Genomic DNA, 19,668 nt, shown 5'->3' on the forward strand with positions numbered 1-19,668 from the left:
GACACTTACGCCTACCCTCTGCTCGTCTGTAAGATCTTTAAATGTGAGTGCTGGTTCGACACGAGACACGCTGGTGAGATCTAGTAGTACCTTGCATGATGCCGCTTCCGGGCGGCGGCGCTGGCGGCTTGTCTGATGCAGAAGGGGTTGCTTCTGGAGGTGGGCTGTATGACGAAGGACTACCTGTCGGAGGACGACTGTCTGTCGGGGGTGCACCTGGATTTGGTTTCCCGGTAGAAGTACCGGTAGGAGGAGCCAGCGAAGTGTACAATGTCGACGGTGGTGGTGTAGTAGGCCTGGTGGCAGACGCACTACCAGTCAAAGACGGAGTAAAAGATGTAGCCGTCGAAGGGGCCTAACTAGAGTCTGTCTCTTCCGAGGTTCTTCGAGTGCTCGTCGGTTTTGGTTTGGGATCTAATTGCGTCGTCATTGGTCTTGCGGCACAAGAGAAGGCCGTCTGCTTGCCCCCAGGCCAGGTGAGTGTTGCGCAAAAACGGTCTGTTCCCGTACTATTAATATCATGTTAGAAGAGCTTTGTTCATTGACTTGATGCATGTGTATCCACAAGAAGTGCATGTAGCAACTTACCATATCAAAGTTCTGCTGCCTGGGTTTGATACTGTGGACTGCTCCGACCCAGGGTAGCATGTGTTGTAGATTGAACAGCTACGGCCATTATCATCGCAGCATCCGATGAAGTTATCCTTGTTGGTCCTGCAAGAGCCGTTGTTCGGGCATGCGAAAGGCTTGTCTAGAAAAGCCTCAGCTGCATGATCTCAAGGATTCGGTTATACAATGTCTACTTACTCGCAACGTAGCCACAAGTGTTTGGGTCTTGTAATTGCCTGCCGAGGATGGCTCCGGATTGAACCGCGGCTGCAGTCATTGTCATGTTTGCCTTGTTGATGTCTACTGCTACATGACGAGGAGCCTGAGCGGCAGCCACAGTCCATTCAAAGAAGAAGCAGGCTAGGAGAAGAGGAAGCATTGTGAGATTGGAAGAGTCGATAAAGGGTGTCGAATTCGCCTATCAGTCATAAGCTGTCATGTAACCGAGTTTGCAATTTCAAGTCTATACAAGTCTTTCCTAGGGGTGCTTCTTCTTAAGCAAACTTTTCCCTTCACTGTTACACCGAGGCATCTATGTGAATGATTAGAGTGAATAGGTCGAAAGTGAGACCTTGTCCCCTCCTGCTCATCTGGCAGCCTTACGATTGGAATGATCGACTCGCGACGCAGTCTGCCCGGAACGCCTAACAAGATGCTTCCGGCGTGAAAGACACAAGAAGACAACAAAATTCTCCAAATTACCTGCTTGGCCAGGCTGAGTGGCTTGTTTAGCACTCATACATGAGGCACATTAAGCATTTCCTAATAGCTTCTCGTCCGCCATCTGAATAGGCTGCCTACATTTGAGTTCTAGAGGAAGAGGTGGTCTTGGCAACAACGTGGAAGAGGACAGTACTTGCTTCTTCCCTTCTGGGGTAGCAGCCTTCTTCTCGTTCGTCTTAAATGCTCGCACGTCGACTTTCCAATTGCTTTCCACGACATGTAGCTCAGTTCCCTAGATCATTACAGGTTTTCAGTCTCTTAAGGACTTTACACCGAAGAACTCATGGCCAATATGACTGAACGGTGCGCGAGCCTGGAAGATCTCAACGACTTCAACCTCTACATTGAACAGCTCAAGTCAACAACGAGCTTCAACATCACCGAACTTGATCGATGCAAAAAAGAGATATGCGGCGCCATCTGGGGCGATGCCAACCCCGATATCTCAGGAATAGGGGTAGTTAGGCTTCACTTAACTGACACCATCTACCTTTCCAACGGTACTAAATCATAGCATCAACAGGTTTCTATCGGTTATGCCGTCGAACTAGCCCTGGGCTTCGTCCTAGCCTCCCTCATATTGATAATCCGCCAAAGGCACGGTCCAAGAGCAGAGTTCTTCCAACTTGTTCTCAAAGCCGGCTTCGACGCCTTCTTCGAGTTCGCAATTTACTTTGCCGTCGCGATCGAACTCGCAGCGATAGTCATGCTCGTCAACAAGGACTTTGGCATGTCCACAGCTGGCTTCGGCGCTAATGAAGCCCAGATCGCCCTCGCCGTCTCCGTCGTCTGCATTCTTCCGCTTCTGTACCCCATTGCTCTTTTACCCCTGGACCTGTTCCATCCAGAGAGCGAAAGACAGACGCAGCAGAATAGCAGAAAATTGCAACAGCGCCAGAGACGACGACGGGACTTCAGCCTGATGCTCTTCGCCCTTGTCTGCGTCTTATTCTTCTACCCCCTCCTGTCGCAGTGCATACACAATTGGGCACCGCTCCGCGTTGGCGAGGGCAATGGCGGCGATGGGAAACCATACGTCACAAAGGAGAAGTGGGAGAGGATCCAGGACATGTGCTTCGGCGAGGTCAACAGGTACACCGTCAGTGAGCACTGGGCCCTCGCCGTATGCGAGATCATCGCCTCGTTACTCATCTTCTTATTCATGTTGTGGCACGCCATGGAGCTTGGCCTCCGCAGGCTACAGACGCAGGATCGGTATATTGGGAAGGATCGCGAGCGGACCGCCGCTCTTTCGCGGACTCGACGGTTCGTCAAGCGGGCGTGGGCGAGTCAGAGTCTGGTCCAGGCTCTGCTGCTGTTCGTCCCGCTTTTCTTCGGTTGCGTACTTCTTTGGTGCATCTTCCGTCTGAGGAGCATTCAGGCGGCGGCGGCGAGCAACATGGGGAGCGAATATGCTGGGAACGACTGGGGGTTTGGGCAAATTGTTGGTATCATCATCTTTGCTCCTGTCCCTACGGAGATGCTATTTGCGGCGTGGGAGGCACGGTCTCTTGTTTTGAGGAGTGATTACGACAGCGTGAGTAGTCGTAGCTAGCTACCCTGCCTGCTCGAGGTTTTTATTGATCTTGCTATCTTCGAAATCGATGTCTTGAGAACTGCCTGAACAGCACGGCCAGATATTTTGCGAACATTTACAATATGCGTCAGGCTAAGGTACAGCAATGCACGTCGTTCGCTGACTGATATATTGGGCGCGGGAGGCAGGCAGGTTTTCGAAGAAGAGAGATCTTCGCATGGGACCTTGCCAGGGGCCTCTGCTGTTCCGATGCATCAAACCCATACAGAAAAGTCTGGATGAAGCCACCAACCGGGCCTTCCCCAGGGAGTGAGTTACTCAAAGCAAGGACGGAAGGCTAGAGCGCGACAGGCGACGAGGACCTTTTATGCGGCCGTCCATTTTAAGGTGCTGTTTCACCCGGAGTTAGTGTTGGGTCGTGGTTGCAATTCCCGGGTGAGTGTATGAGTGGTCGCCCTATGCGAGAACGAGGGTGGAGTTAAGACTAGAGGTGCAGTCGATGACAGAGAGCACGGAAGGGAGGACGACGACGCAGGATGATGAGATGGGATGAGCGTCGTACGTGGCTGGGATAGCTAGGTGACAAGAGTGTAGCTTGTGAAGTTAGGTATGCTTCAAGTTTCCTCTCGGCCGAGAGGTGCGCCTGAGTCTTACGAGTCTCTGCTCATAAGTAGAGTCCAAGGATGCTATCCGCGGAGTCAAATAAACCGAGGCACCACAAGATAACTGCGATATCCCCGTGCGAAATGCAGAAGGAGTTGAAGGATTCCCGGCGCTATGAAGTGAATAGGCCGACGTCCAGTCCATGTCTGTGTGTCTCTTGATCAGTGATCAACGTAACAGAGCAGCATGTTAGCGCTGCCTTATTTGCTGTAGTCCGTAGTAGGTAAGGGTCTTTTGCCAAGTTCAGACTAGAAGGCGAATTGGAAGCTTCTGTCGCAGAGATCTGCGGCGGTTTAGAAATCCTTCGCCCAACTTGTGTGGGTGTGTGGCAGTGTGAGTGAGAGTGAGAGTGAGAGTGAGAGTGAAAACTGAAAGTGAGTTTGTGTGAGTGAGCTGTGAGGTCATGGGCTGCTGACGTATGCGCCACTCCCCGGGCCCCAAACTCTGATGATCCTCTTCGTCCTTGTCCACCACACACTATCCGTACGACCACAAATCACGACAAGTTGAACCAGTAAAGACGGAGAGAAGTTAGCGCAGCGGCCCCAGGGAAAAGGGAGGAGATCTGCAATCTAATCTGTCCCGTGCGCCGCCAAATGCCGACCGCTTCCCGCCCGCCTTGCCGCCGCGCCTCAAATGTTCCGTTCCAGTGCGATCCTCTGCTTTTTTCAAGCTTTGCTCAGTCATACTCGCAGAAGATCACTGATCCTGGTCGGGCCAGCCGTCTTTCCGTACCCCCTTGTTCTGCAGATGCAGAATTGCAGACTGCCGCGCCACTCGTTCAGATTCAAACAAGTTGTGGAGATGCCTAGGCACAGGAGCAGAGCCAGCAGAAGCTTGAGCAACTCGAGAGATACGAAGAGATCGGGCCCTAGGCCACATCTCACAGGCTCGCAGCCCATTGGATCGAGTTCCCACATTCTCGAATCACACACCAAGTTCTCTCCGAGCCCTCCGAAGGAGAAAAGCGGATATCACGGCCCGTCTTAGCATCAAAGCTTGACCTTTGATCCACCCCACACACGCGTACGGTAGCGCCTGCAACGTTGAGGCACTCTTGCATTTGTAGTCCTGTCACTGTGAGGCATATCCAGGTGGCCAGGGCCCAGGGGGTAAATGACAGACAGACAGACTGAGACCAGTCAGGTCCAATATTCGCCGGTTTGCTGCCCAGTTCGTCAACGGCGAGCCCGTACCTATCAGACTAAAGTCAGTCAAGGAATCTACCTACTCCCTTACTCTCTATCCGCACGTTACTGTACTGTGAAAGAGCAAGGAGGTCCCATCAAAAAGGTCTTCAACATGCCGTGAATGTCACCCGAAGTGCGGTTTCGCAATCGCAGTTCGGACTCGAGCGAGAAAATCCATAGACCATGGTCCATGGATGAAGCAAAGAGTATCCACCACCCCCGTCCGCCCCCCTCTATGCCCCTTTTGACGGCCGAATTCCGTCCTCAACTCCTCCGTCCTTTTCGCCCCACACTGCCCGTACGTGCCCCGCTAGAAACCGGAACTTGTTTCTGGCAGTTCGCGAGGGCAAAGGTGGGCAAAGGCCGCACACCGGCGGTGACACCTTACACTAGTTCGCGGCTCGCCCCTAGAGGACGACCGATCTTCCTGCGTTAGAGACACGGCTTAGTTCAGCACTGAGCAACAAACGAACTCGAAACAAGCCTTTTCTTCCCTCCTCTCTTCCTCCTCCTGCTTCAGTCTTTGCTCCACTCGCGGCGCCGGCGCACCTTGGAGCGCCGACCGGCCGATAGCGGTCCCGGCCCTTGTTGCAGCACGGTGGAACTGCTGCCATGTGGGCATGACGTCTTCATCTCAACTCCTTCGCCGAGCTATGTCCTTCTTCGCTGAATAGGTGTGCGGACTTGAGCATCATGGGAAAATGCCGCCGCATAGCTGGGGCCCAGAACCATGCTGGACCCAAAACTATGTTTTGCTACCTTTGCCTGGGTGAGGAGAGAGCACAGCTTCTTCCGATTGTATAAAGACTTTGGCTTGGCCCCGTGAATCTTGGTATTGAAATCACACACATTCACACATCTCACTCTCACACGTCTCTTGACTATCATCATCTACAATTGCAATATAATACAGCTTATACCACTTAACACATCCAACCAACGATAACACCAGTACCACCATACGATACCAATTTACTACTGTTGACAAACCAGCACTGCACTACTTCAGCATGGCACAGCCCCAGTACGGAAAGCGCTTGATTCCCCAGGTCCTCGACGAGGTCGCACAGTCAGAACCCAACAGAGAATTCATCTCCGTCCCCCGCTCCTCGAATCCCCAAGATGGCTGGAAGCCCATCTCCTACAAGCAGATCGCCAACGCGGTGAACCGGATAGCCCAGAGAATCATCGACAAGCGCGGCAAGCCCGAGCCCGGAAGCTTCCCGACCCTCACCTACATCGGCCCCAACGATGCCCGCTACATGATCATCATGATCGCCTGTATCAAGGCTGGATACAAGGCTCTACTAATCTCGCCGAGAAACTCCTTTGAAGGCCAGATGAACCTGTTCGAGAAGACAGACTGCCACATCATCTGCTTCGACTCGTCCTTCAAGGACGTCATCCAGCCCCTGCTGGAAGAGCGCCCCATGGACGCCATCATGGTCAGCTCGGCAGACGCCTGGCTCTCGGACGAGGAGGTACCCCATTTCCCCTATACAAAGACCTACGAAGAGGCGCAAAACGATCCTGTTGTCGTCTTGCATACGAGCGGCAGCACGGGTCTACCCAAGCCCATCGTCGCCCGCGTCGGCATGATCGCCGTCGCAGACGCCTTCCACAACCTTCCCGATTTCATGGGCTCCGAGAACTGCGTCAAATCCATCATGCACGGCACCCGCCTCTTCCTGCCAATGCCCCTCTTCCACGCCGCCGGCTGCTACATGTCAACGTTCGCCACGATCTACTGGGGACGGCCCGTCGCGCTGGGCCACACGGACCGGCCCCTGACGCCGCAGACTGTTATCGACGCTGCGCAGTACGCCAAGATCGACAACGTGATTCTGCCCCCCGCCATCCTCGAGGAGATGAGCCACATGCCCGAAGGCATCGCAGCGCTCAAGAAGTTCAAGCGCGTCAACTTTGGCGGCGGCAACCTCGCTCGTGGCGCCGGCGATAAGCTTGCCAAGGAGGGCGTCCCCGTCTCCAGCGTTATCGCCTTCACCGAGGCCGCGCCTCTGCCGTACTACTTCCAGAAGAACCTCGAACTGTGGCAGTGGTTCATCGTCGACTCTGACAGGCTCGGTGTCGACTGGCGCCAGGCCAGTGGTGAGGACGAGGATATCTACGAGCAGGTCATTGTCCGCAAGGAAAAGGCGGACCCCCTCCAGGGCATCTTCTACACCTTCCCCGACGTCAACGAGTACAATACAAAAGACCTGTACCGCAAGCACCCGACCCTGTCCAACCACTGGATGTACTACGGCCGCTCCGACAACATTATTGTCTTTTCCAACGGCGAGAAGCTCAACCCCGTCACCATTGAGGAGATCGTCACCGGCCACCCCAGAGTCAAGGGTGCCGTTGTCGCTGGCGCCATGCGCTTCCAGCCCTTGCTTGTCCTCGAGCCCACCGAGCCCCTGACCTCCGAGGACGATATCCAGCAGTTTATCGACGATGTCTGGCCCCTGGTCGTCAAGGCGAACAAGGAGACCGTCGCCCACGGCCAGATCGGCCGCGCCTTCATCGGCGTCACCAACCCGGAGAAGCCCTTCCCCCGCGCCGGCAAGGGCACCATCCAGCGTCCCATGGCTCTGAAGCTCTACAAGGAAGAGCTCGACGAGTGGTACAACAAGGCCGAGGACGGAGCTGACTCACTGTCCGTGAACATTGATGTCTCCTCCCAGCAAGGCATGATCGACTCCATTGAGAAGCTTTTCCAGCAGACCCTCGGCAGCCGCGCCCTCTCCGCCGACTCGGACTTCTTCAGCGCCGGAATCGACTCCATGCAGGTCATCAACGCTTCCCGCCTCCTCCGCAAGGGCCTCGAGGCCGCCGGCGCAAACATCACCGCCGACGCCATCGCCACCCGCGTCATCTACGCCCATCCCACTCCTCGCCAGCTGGCCGCCTACCTCATGGATCGCGTCAGCAAGAACACCACCGCCGACAGCAACGGCGACGGGGCGAACCACGACATCCATGCCATGGAGGCCCAGCTGCAAAAGTACACCCGCGACCTCCCCAAGAGCACCAGCACCAAGTCTGCGCCCAACGACAAGGGCCAGACCGTCCTCGTCACCGGCACCACCGGCGCCCTGGGCTCCTACCTCCTCGACTTCATGGAACACAACCCGGCCGTGTCAAAGGTCGTCTGCCTTAACCGCAGCGAAGACAGCGGCAAGCGCCAGGTCAAGATGTCCGCCGAGCGCGGCCTCGCGACCACCTGGAAAAAGGCAGAGTTCCTCTGCGTCGACATGGCCAAGAGCAACCTCGGCCTCGAGCCGGAAGTCTACAACCGTCTCCTGAAGGAAGCAGACCGGATCATCCACAACGCCTGGCCCGTCAACTTCAACATCTCTGTCGAAACCTTCGAGCCGCACATCCGCGGTGTCCGCCACTGGGTCGACTTCTCCCTCCGCGCCGCAAAGAACGTGCCTGTCGTCTTCGTGAGCTCCATCGGCACCGTCGATACCTGGCAAGGTCCCGGCCCCGTCCCGGAGAAGAGGCTGATGGATCTGTCTCTGCCGAGCACGGGCTACGGCCGCTCCAAGATGGTCAGCTCCCTCATCCTCGATGAGGCGACGCAGGTCTCGGGTGTGCCAACAGCGGTCGTCCGTGTCGGACAGGTCGCAGGTCCGCAGTCCAAGGACGGCGTGTGGAACAGACAGGAGTGGCTCCCCACCATCATCGCCAGCTCCAAGTACCTCGGCGTGTTGCCGCGTGACCTCGGCGCCATGGCGACGGTCAACTGGACCCCCATCGAGGGTATCGCGAACCTCATCCTCGAGGTGTCCGGCATTGCTGCCCCCGTGCCATTGAAGAAGATCAACGGCTACTTCCACGGCGTGAACCCGCGCACCGTGCCCTGGGAGACCCTGGCCGAAGCCGTGAGGGAGTTCTACGGCGACGGTGTCATCAAGAAGCTCGTGTCCTTCAAGGAGTGGGTTGAGTTGTTGGAGAACAGCGCGGCGACCACGGATGATGTTGACAAGAACCCAGGTATCAAGTTGCTTGACTTCTACCAGGGACTGGCCATGGGTGAGGGACAGGGTGTCGAGTTCTCCATGGAGCGGACGACAAAGAGCAGCAAGACTATGAAAGAGATGCAGGCTGTGACGCCTGAGTTGATGCAAAACTGGTGCAGACAGTGGGCCTTTTAGGGAATGACAAACATTTGGGGAATGGGAAAGCATAGAGTACTATTTTTTTAATAATGTGCATAGATGAGATATGACAATTAAGTTCCAAACATCTGACAAGCCTGTGCTATTTCCCTTCCACCATCATCTCCTTGTAGAGCAAGACACTCAACGATCCGGCACAGTCTGTTTGTGGTTCCAAACATCTGACAACCCTCTTTCCCTTCTGCAATCATCTCCTTATTCAGAAAGACATTCAACAGTCCGGCACAGTCTGTTCGCCCTCGCTTGCCGTCGTGCAAACTAGGGACAACCTTGGTAGCGAAGCTGTATTCAGTTGATACCATTGTCGATTACGCGCCAGAAAGTGAACAGCTGCCTCTCACACTATATTCAATGTGGTCAAGTATAAGAGGATGAATGGTATTTTAACCTACGCTTCTCAATCATCAATGCAAATCCAAATCATGTAAAACTCGATAACTGAACGTGTTATTGAAGATGGTCTCATCAAATTCTGCGCAAGATATCTTCTTCCATCGTCCTCACGCCTGAAGAACGACCATCTTGAGTTCAAGCAACCCAAAGACCACCAGAAAATGAGTCAACAGAATAACGACGGCACCAAGGGCGATACTCCTGCTCCATCCACCCAGGAAAAAGACTGTGATAATCCACGACATTGCGTGAAATCAACACATTGGACCTCAGACCCGCCCCTTCATCCTGAACCCACGCGAGTCGGACCACTCTCCGTCCATGAACCATGTGAAACACTTGACGGTACCGTTCTCGGTATACGAGTTATCTGCCATCTACAACACAGCTGCCCAGGTGTGCATTTCGAAAAAAGCCCAGACCTGCGCAGTGGGGGGAGACAACAACAATTCCAATACAATACAAGTCGCGAGGCGGCGGAAACAGTAGTCGAAGCGGAGCTTGCAGATGCTCAGAAATCGCAAACTGGAAGGTTTATAACAGACAAGCCGGAAGAGCGTACAAACACCCGGGACCCGGGGCCTTCTCAGAGTTCCGGATAGAGTCGCGAGACTCCTCGGACTCCAACAATAACTAGTTGAGGGGGCTTCCCGTTGAGGGCAAAACAGTAGCAAGATACTTGAGACTTGGGTTGGTCATGGGATGACGATGGTACTTAGACTCTAGTCCTTACTAGGAATTGCAAATCAACCACAAGTCCTATGAGCTTAAACAGTCTGGTCCAAGTCTTTGATGCTACGAGTGAATAAAACGACGAGTTCATGGCCGTGGTAAAGCAGATAATCACAGCTATCTACTACGGAGCGTATGAAGCATAAAGTTGGATTGGTTTTTGTACCTGTTCCCAAAGCTAGAAGTTCACGGCGGACCTGAAGACTGGGTGGAATCTGTTGCTCCATTACCGTCCAAGAAATTGATCAAGCCCAACGCCTCGGTCAGTAAGTCTTACAACAACATCCATGCCAGACAGAGGTAGCTTACGGAACCATAGCAAATACATCATTCTGCTGCTACAGCAAGACATTCAACGGTCTTGCACAACTTGTTTGCCCTGTCTCGCATTCTTGACGCTGTTCAGATGTCAAAGAACGAACAGCTTCCTTTCCAACTTTCATCACTGTGTTCAAACATCAAAGAATGCGCAACAGCTTTGATCTCCGAACTAGACCCACATACGCATGAAGTCGATAGATAAATACACGTTGGATTCATAGCACACTTACATGTAGACAGCCTTTCCCAAAGACTGCGCAAAAAGTCATCCGTCAATCCACAACGGCTTTCGTGAAAAGACATTTCGATCTCGACCCGAAAAGCTATCAGAAGATGGGGTCATGCATGTCTAGCAGTACCGGGGACAACACTTCGTCCGTTCAGCCAAGAAGCCGTCTACCGCATCACGACCAACCGGCCCACCGACCCAAACCACTCGATGAGAACGAACCAAACAACCTCGGGAGAAAAGCTTCCCCACATGGATTGCTTCATCCAGAACCATACCTTGGTGGGAGACCACCAAGTCCATACACCATAAAGGATGGTTTAGCATCGGTCATGCGTGCAGGACAGGAACCGGAAAGACTCCAAGAAAACAAATAAGCACGTCTTGCAAACGCCCGGGACGAGAGACCATCTTAGAGGTCCTCGTGGAGTCTCTCCAGATTGCATTGGTAACACATTATCCGAGTTTCTCGGTGAGAATCTTTCATTATCAAGACATTGGAGGGTTTATACAAGGCGATGAATATTGCTATGAGGCTTGCAGATCAAGGCGTTAGGTTCATGTTTTCGGGTAGGTTGTGAGGCATTATAATTTCGGTTAGTGGTATCTTAGACCAGTAGCAAGCTGTCAGCATCGATGAAAGTTAGAAGTGCAGTCCGAGTCCATGTTCCGTGTAGGCCGCAGTGGAAAGAGGTGACAAAATATCCATTACTCCAACCATCGATTTCTCCTCTTCCCATAAATATCGTCGTATGGGCTTGGGCCAGAATAAATTTAGGCCATAGAGCACGTACCAGACGCGCCATTCCCAGTAGTTCAACAGCAGTAACAATTACAAGAAGAATGTCTCCAGCTGTCTGCCATCTTCCTATGCCAGTACCTGATTTACTAGCAGCTCGAGTCCCTCAGGTGTGCCCGCAAACATGAACAGCGGCTTCGACCAGGAAGCTCTTTCTTTCGCCCCTGGCAATGTTCAGGTTTCAAGGAAAAGAACAGCCTCCTTTACCAACGGATTTCTAAAATACCATTCTAACATTATCAATAATAATAGATGATAGTACGTCGACCATAGCATGAAGTGAAGCGTCCAAGAAAAGGAAGAAGGGAACTCTCATCAAATCTTCTCCTTGCAGATAACAGAGTAAAGCGTTCTAAATCAGGAGAAGCCCCATCAACCTTGGGAGAAGAGTGCTTGAAGATCCCTCCCAGAGAGACTGGGAAAAGGGGTTCTGTAAGCGTAAAAGACCCATTGATAATACGACACGAGATACCCATAAACCTTTCTGAGGGGACGGAAGAAGGCGTTCTGAAGGGAGAAACTACAACGCGACAGTGGAGGAAGTGACAGATCCAGACACCAAGTGAGATTCATCCAGTATGGCCTCCAAGAACCACAAAAAGCACAACGGTCGGTCCATGTCTTGCAATTGCAAAATTTCGGGAAACCCTCTTACCATTTCGAAGTAGGAGGTGAAATCTTTATGTATAGCTGCCCTCGAAAAGACTAAAGGTCTGTTCAAATATACTGCAGTCAATGGAATGATTCTTCGTAGACTGCTATCGAATCAGTGCTTGATGCCAGTAGCTCAACGTAGACCTACCGTTGGCATCCTATTATGACCAGAAGGCACTCATTTTCAGGCCGAATTGAGGGCCTGCAAATCTAAACCGTAGGACGCCCATTATTCTCTACTTCTGATCGAAAGTTCCTCCGTAATGCATCTTAGTCAACTCCTCTGAAGGCTCCAACACCAAAGAATCAACATAGAAACCTCACAGCCCAACATCCACACAATCATCGCCAACTTGATTCTTTTACTTCACAAAACCCGCTTCAACCTAGCGACAGGCCCAGCCTTCCCAGGATTCTCCCGATGAAACTCCAACACCCACGAATCACACCCTTGCAGATCCCTCGCCGGCTGCCACGTCGGCTCAGCATACTCCCACTCAACGAGATACTGCAGCCCCGTCCGCGGCGTCTTGCCGGCCCCGGACCACCGCGAGTCCAGAATCGAGCGGAACGCCCAGCGCTCCTCGTCGGGCTTTCTGTCGTCGTGGTACTTTACCACGACGCGGCCCTGATTTTCGGGTTCTGGCTGGGTGATTTCCATCACGACGAGGGCTGCGTGTGTCGTGCGGCGGGCTGTTCGGGGGTAAGTGGTATCTGGGGAAGGTGATGATGATACGGAGACAGGTTCCGGGTTCAGCAGCTGGATTGCGTTAGTTTGTCTGAGCCAGGGGTCGAAGAGGAGGGACCAATCGAACCAGATCTCGGGGGTGAGTCTACTCTGCGGACAAGGAGCATCAGACTCGCACACACCGAATCGCTTAGAGGTGATAAAAGAAGGTAAAGAGGACGCACCAGCCCGCGACCACGAAGCATCAACAGTTGGCGCCGTCACCCACGCGTTGCAAAAGAGGCCTATAACGCCCATAAAGACCTGGATCGTCGAGCGGCGGGAACCAAACGCCCAGCGGTTCCAACCCTCGAACTGGGCGCAGAGCTTGACGAGGCAGAAAATCAGGGCTCTGTCTGCGAACTGCGGGCCGGGGCCGGTGACCTGGTTGAGGTAGGTCTTTCGGTCTGCGGAGCTCGTATTGGAGACGATGTCGTTGACTCTGTCGAGGATCGCGAGCTCGTCTAGCTGGGGTGAGGGCTGTGCTTCAGGGTGCTCTAGTTCGATGACGAGGGTGCGGATGACGGCGCGGACGGGCGGGAAGCGCATGAAGTTGTGGAGGGCGTTGATGGGGATGTCGAATCTTCTAGCCAGGTTGGCCAAGTCAGTGTGTACGGCTACATTTGGTGTATTTGAGGGACGACGTGGGTGAATGGACTGAAAGTAGTAGTCGCTGGGCCAGGTTGATCTGGTTCTCTTACATGGGTGAGCAAAGTTGACTTCGAGGATTGTAGCGTCAACCTCTGGCTCGTCGTAAGTCCACCCCGGTAGGATGTGACGCTCTTCTAGAGCCGAGTTCATGAGCCTAGTAAAGTGCTCGTCTGTGCCAGTGTTGTAAGTGTTCTTGGTGTTGGTGTTGGTGTTGTGTCCAGAGACCAGCTTGGACACAATGGCACTACGCAAGCCCATGTTGTCAAAGGTATTGTTGTGTATGCGGGATGTCGTGTGAAGGCACGCAACTTATGAAGAAAATACAATGGTATAGTAATGTAATACAATAAGAATGTTCGATTTCAAGAGAAGAAAGTCTATGGTCTGTGAAATGAAACCTCTCTATCTACGAGAATTCTCCTCGAACATATACTCTAAACTGCAATTAAAAGGCACTGAAGTATCTTATTGACGATCAAAGACAAGTTCAACACTATGTTTTCTGTTGTGCCTCTTGCCTTTCACATGGTTCAAAGATGCCATGACCAATTTGAGATTTTGACGACAATGGGCAGCCAAAGAAATCGACATGCCCATAAAGACTCTGTCTTCAACGGATAGTTACCCAAGCCTCGAAACGTCCGAAACGCAAGTCCGTTGTCAAAGAACGTTGTTGCTCAGGTTCTACAAAAAGAAGACAAGCCATTGTTTTGCTGATTACACTGCCCACTCTGAGCAAGTCCGGCCTTCCTCAAGAGCTTCACTTGATGATGGAACCCGAATTGGCAGAGAGAGGCTGAGTTGGTTCGCAAGACATCGCCAAGCTCGGGACTAGGAGTGCATCCTGTATGAACACTCCGCAACTTCCTTCACATAGGCGGTCACATTACAGAAGTTGAGACGTTGACGAAGTGTGCGTAATCTCAGTTTGTCGGGTCGCAGATCCGAGAGACTAGCCCAGCAGCGAGTGTGCCAAGACCGGGTTTATAGTGGCACAGCTTGTCTTTTCAAACACAACATGCGGCAGCCCTGCAGTAGACGGAAATCGGTCTTGTCAAATGGGGCAACGCGGCTCATCAACGACAACAACGACGAGCGGGCCCAAGCTCCTGACGATTCCATGTGTCGTCTACCTTCGACGGACGTGACGCATGACATGGCGCTGGCGATGGTTGACAATCTACTTGGAGTCCTTGAATGTATATCCACGTTGGGTTTGACGCTCTACCGTGGTAGACAATACACGACAGGTGACAGACAGACCAGCCCCAGTGAGGTGCTCACATGGCCGTGCGGGGTGTACCTCTCACGGCCATAGATGGCATGGAGTGATCATGAATGAAAAAAAAACGCTAGGGATGGGTTGCTGTGCTCTGGACTGCATGTCTGGGATTCCTCCCGCAATAGGCGCCGAGCAGAGACAGGGACGTCCAATGAGGGGCGGTGCCTGGGCAGGCCACAAGTCCCTCGACTTAGCCCTGTGACTGACAGCGCTGGCCAACGAGATGATGCTTATCAGATGACTTATGGGCAGCTTGGAGGCGAAGTAAGAAGGAGAGAAAAGGAAGATACAAGCGCGACGCAATACCACCTCGATAACTTGGCCAGGAGTTGCGTGTCTCCCGAGTGATATGCCAGCGTCAATGAATGCGTGGCTAAAGTATCGACTGCCCGACGTTGGGTGGCCAAAAACTCTCGAGACCCTTGAAAAATTTCAAGATCAAAGCTCGACAGACTTTTCCTTCTCTCATCGGGCCCAGCGGACGGGTAAGATGCGGTCAAGATGCAAGGAAAATGTCTGTTGCAGGTGTTCTCGACTCGTGCGGGATGGGTCAAGCGGACAAGGGGAGAGCCTGTAGACGTTGGTTGGGTTGGTCTCTGTGCCGTGGTGTAGATAGACTGCATCCAATGAGAAAAGACCGAGAAACCGGAGCTTAGGCTGCGACATATCCACAAGCTAGGCGATACCGCAATGTATAGTTCCGCAAGCGATGAGTGACAAAGAATGGATTTGGTAGTGAAAGAAAGCTCAGGACGGGCTGAACCCGAGAGTTGGGTATGGTGATGGTGGCATGGCGCTGAGGACGTTGGGTACGACTCGACCGGACTGAGAAGGCCCAACCGGTTGCATCGAGTGCCGAGTGTCGAGCCTGATCAGGTCTGTTACTGTACGACATCGGGGGCGTTGGTCGCTTTGCCCCGTTGCAGCATGCGCTGGGTGCGCTGGGCCCTGGCTATGTTGCGCAGTACCTTGACTGGACAGGGTATGTTTCTCCCACGGGGCGTCGGTGGACTTGACTATTGGACCATTGGTGACAGAGAACTCGAACATGTCGTAGATGGGCTGCTTGATGAAAGGCCGTCTGTCAGCAAACTTGCAGGGGCTATCGGATTTGTCTTGTGGCTAAGAATGAGGTCAGAGTTAGGGGTCTTGGGAGAGTGTAGGTATGCCATGCCCTACGGCCCCTACCGACCCAACTTGGAGCATTTGAGATAAAGTAAAGAGTCCCCACTGGCTTCCCGGTGGCTAGTGACGATATGATGGCATGCGTCAGCGAGAGAGCAAGGTGTGATTGGTGGTGCCGGGACCTCTCAGTAAAGGAAGCCGGCGTGGTGGACTTGGGTCTTGGTGTCTTTCAGACGGAAATTTTCACAGGGTGTCCCAAGCCGATTTTCGACCTTGGAGCAGAGGAAAAGTGTCTTAGCTAAGGCGGCAGGGGTTGCAAGTGCAGACGGGAGTGAGGTGGAGACTGCGATCTGACCTTCTTATCGATTAGGTTGGTGGTTGGAAAGAGGAGTTCTTATCTTATCTCAAAGTCGCGTCAAATGCTTGAAAGCGCCCAGCACATGGAAGATGAACCCAGTCAATCGTAGAATGTCTCGATGCCAGGCACATGAAAGACTGCATGCGACGTAGGCTTCACTGCTAGTATTATTCCTGTTGATTGGCAAGACTCAAGAGCATGTTGGCAATTCGACTTGCTTGGAGAGTCTCGACGGAAAAGTCGATGCTTCAAATCCATCCAGGTGGATATCAGCAAGGTATCTTGAGGAAAGTGCCATCACAATTATCTACCAAGTGCCTTACACCTACCTGCCTTGCCTGGAATGGCATCTTCATCTCATGTCCCCGGACCCCATAGGGACTTTGTTGCGCCTTCCCTTCGTGACCTCCTAAGATACTACGGCAAACTTGTCCTGATTGAGATGGTTTGACTATTACCTTACCTTATTCTTCATTCATTGTGCGATTGTTCTCTCTCTCTCTCTCTTTCTCTCTCTCTCTCACACCCAGTCTCGCATCGTAGTCTTTCCACCCTCCCTCATCCCCCCCCCCCCCCCCCCCCCCCCCCCCGGTTCCGAAGTCCACGTTCCACCCCCACCATCTGCCGTCACCAACTGCGGTCGGCGACTCGGTCGCATCAGCTGCTTGTCGCATTCAAGTTCTCGTCCGCCGTGTTGCGCCCAACAACCCCATCAATGACGTCCTCAGCTCCTTGCAGAGCGGATTCCGGCTACCTTGCTTCACTTTACCTTCGCGCTCTTCGATACGCAAACGCAGGCAGACAGATAGAGAGAGAGGCCTGGTTGATTCAATCAATTTCTTACCTTCATTGCCGCAACTCTCGACTTTCGACTCGAACTGAGACGCCACCTCGCTGAGTGCCCTGCTCTAACCCCAGCCATCCATCCATACATCCCATTGCCCTTGTGCATCCCATCCCCATCCCATCCTCCCCCCATTCCGCATCCGCATCACCTCGCTCGACCTCGCGCACCTTCTTCCCGGTTCTTACCTTAGCAGCCATCTTTCTGCGTTGGCTCGCCCTCAGCAACACCTTCTCCCCCAATCAGAGCTTCGTGCCTTGCCTTGCAGATACCTCACCCTCACCACCCTTCACCCTAACCTCGCCAACCTCCACTACTTTCGCCAAACACGAAGGATACTCACCACCTTACATGAATGCAAGCCGCCAGCGTCACTCCGACTGCCAAACCTCGTCATCTCCCGCTCGCTCTTCTCATCCCTCAAGCACTGACCACGCCTATCCGCACCGAAAGACCTTCATCGACGGTTATTTCGTATCGCGATTGATCTTGCCCGACTCATCCCCAGCTGTTCGTTTTTCCTCGACACCGAATGCCGTCCACATAAACCGAAGTGAATAATCCCAAGTCGCACTCCATATTTCTACCAATCGCCCGCGCCCGCGCCCCTGCTTCGCCCTCCGTCTTGGTCGCCTGGTCGCAACATCAATCTCCTCCGAATTTCACCCAGCTCGATTCACCAAGACAACCACAACAATAACAACAGCGACACTACGTTAGCTTTTCTCGCGAGGGAGCACTCGCCTGATCACATCGTAGCCAAGAGCCACAAGTCATTACCAGCTATTCCACCCGGCTTCCGAGAACACCACCATCACGACCACCTCCAATATTAGGATATCGCGCAAGTCTAAGGGTCCTCAACCACAAACGACACCGTCGCATCCCATCTCGTCACAGCGCAACACATCTGATGAATCGTTGTCGCAGACCCGCGTGCTGCTAGTAACTGGACGCACCTTAGATCCAGTTACACACTTCCTTTTCGCTCACCCGTGGATCCTGTCGCCATCGCACATCGACGCTGCGACTGCGCCCCTCTCTCGCAAAATCCCGCTCGTCATTTTTGGTCTTCACTCCCCCGCCTCGACCTCTCCGGCTCGTCTCTCTTGACTTTCTCTCCCACCCCACCTACTATTGCCAACCACTGGCAGCCCGACTTGTCCGACCGTGATCTTCACACGGGAACCACCTGCATCAACTGTCAAGTTGTCAGATACCATACCAATCGAGGCGCAAGGCTAGCCATCACAGACGGGAATAACGGTTTGACACTCCCCACAGCTGCTTCTAGTCGCTGCGCTGCAATCGGATACCCGAGCTCAGACTGCTCACCACAGGACGAAGCATCACCAATCCAAGGCCGTCACAGCGGCGCGCACTGCCGCCCTCGAACTGCCAGTCTGGACCTTCGAGCTCGACCTATCCCCCCAACTGTCCCCCACACTACCCGACCCGGACGACACCTCGCATTCCAGCTTGCACATTCCATAGAGCCCATCATGAACGGCACTCAACAGACCCAAGACGTCGTCGCACAAGAGCCATTGCAGCCAGCAGCCGCCAATGCCAATGCCAATGCCAACGCCAATGGTTCGTCGACGGCGGCTAAGAAGCGCAAGAAGGACAGCCTGAAGCCTATTATCACCACCGAGACACCACCGTAAGTTTGACCAAGAACGTTTCCTTTTCTTTTGCTCTATCTTGCACTCTTCATGCCGCATTGTGTTATTTTCGTTTTCCTTTGATGGCGGGGAAGTTGCAAATTGCTGGTTTTCATTACCTCAATCTTGTTGCCATTTAGCGCCCCAAGCTTCATTTACACAGGACATTACTCCCCTTTCATCCTCCTCCACCATCCACACTATTACCCCTCTATCCTGTCTAAAAGCGCCGCGCCCGGTGCCGCACGTTCTTCCCTGCGCTCTATCCGTATGGCGGGGCGAAGTACGGGGGGGGCAAGCAACACGGACCAGGCAAGTTTGAGCCTGTCAAGTCCGACAGGCCCTGTCCAAGTCCATTTCAGTCCAGTCCAGTCCGGTTCAGTCCAGTTCAGTTCGGCCCAGTCCGAGTTGGCACACCGCACAGCGAACGCAGAGGGCAGCGTCCAGTCAGTGTGCTCAGCGCTGCGCTGCGCAGCTTGTCTCACACCCGGGCATCTGGAAATATGCAGACCGACGGACCGCCTTTCGAAAGATGCTGCGACAGCACTGTCAAAGACGTGGTAGAAGAGCACGACGAGACGACAGGCGACGAATAGATGCTCAGGGGGATCCATCCAGTGGGACCAACGCTGATACCCGACGACATGGTGGCTCTGGATTGGATGCTACCGTTGCCGTTGCACAGGGAAGCCATTGGCCGGACCCGAGATGGACGTTTGTTTGGCGCGCTGAACGTCAGCCAGAAGAATGGACGGCTCCTCCACACCGCAGATATTACGGGTCGCCAGCTGTCGCCACCACCGCCCGGTAGCTCAGCAGGAGTAGCAACAGCAGCATCATCACCACAACCCTAGAAGCGCAGCACTTGGAAGTTAGAGGTGCATGCTGTTGATGTGCCTCATGCTGCGCTCGACCTGTGCGACGGCGGATACCGGAACATTCTGGAGGAGAGATGGCCAAGAGCACGCTTCATGCTGCGC

At 53.5% G+C, this 19,668-nt stretch overlaps 5 protein-coding genes across 5 annotated transcripts; 3 read left to right on the forward strand and 2 right to left on the reverse strand.

Moving 5' to 3' along the window:
- Positions 1-37: 37 nt before the first annotated feature.
- On the reverse strand, positions 38-988 carry BDP55DRAFT_625744 (uncharacterized protein; the record flags this gene model as incomplete). The annotated part of the gene is made up of 3 exons (XM_060571523.1): positions 38-355; positions 589-626; positions 808-988. The coding sequence occupies 3 exons, from the start codon at positions 986-988 to the stop codon at positions 38-40; spliced, it is 537 nt and encodes a 178-aa protein (XP_060437289.1).
- Positions 989-1,624: 636 nt separating this feature from the next.
- Positions 1,625-2,887, forward strand: BDP55DRAFT_722717 (uncharacterized protein; the record flags this gene model as incomplete). Its single annotated transcript, XM_060578639.1, has 2 exons — positions 1,625-1,789; positions 1,856-2,887. 2 exons carry the CDS (start codon positions 1,625-1,627, stop codon positions 2,885-2,887), a joined length of 1,197 nt encoding a protein of 398 aa, XP_060437290.1.
- Positions 2,888-4,003: 1,116 nt separating this feature from the next.
- On the forward strand, positions 4,004-4,939 carry BDP55DRAFT_641852 (uncharacterized protein). The gene has a single exon (XM_060573424.1). It carries the CDS (start codon positions 4,169-4,171, stop codon positions 4,520-4,522), a length of 354 nt encoding a protein of 117 aa, XP_060437291.1. The 5' UTR covers positions 4,004-4,168; the 3' UTR covers positions 4,523-4,939.
- Positions 4,940-6,282: 1,343 nt separating this feature from the next.
- On the forward strand, positions 6,283-8,975 carry BDP55DRAFT_641854 (thioester reductase domain-containing protein). Its single transcript, XM_060573425.1, has one exon. It carries the CDS (start codon positions 6,318-6,320, stop codon positions 8,883-8,885), a length of 2,568 nt encoding a protein of 855 aa, XP_060437292.1. The 5' UTR covers positions 6,283-6,317; the 3' UTR covers positions 8,886-8,975.
- A 3,429-nt stretch (positions 8,976-12,404) lies between these two features.
- Positions 12,405-13,565, reverse strand: BDP55DRAFT_538597 (uncharacterized protein; the record flags this gene model as incomplete). Its single annotated transcript, XM_060567963.1, has 1 exon — positions 12,405-13,565. The coding sequence occupies one exon, from the start codon at positions 13,563-13,565 to the stop codon at positions 12,405-12,407; it is 1,161 nt and encodes a 386-aa protein (XP_060437293.1).
- Positions 13,566-19,668: the final 6,103 nt, after the last annotated feature.

Source organism: Colletotrichum godetiae (genome assembly GCF_030913485.1).
Source record: "Colletotrichum godetiae strain CBS 193.32 chromosome Unknown BDP55scaffold_1, whole genome shotgun sequence".
Taxonomy (NCBI): Eukaryota; Fungi; Ascomycota; class Sordariomycetes; order Glomerellales; family Glomerellaceae; genus Colletotrichum; species Colletotrichum godetiae.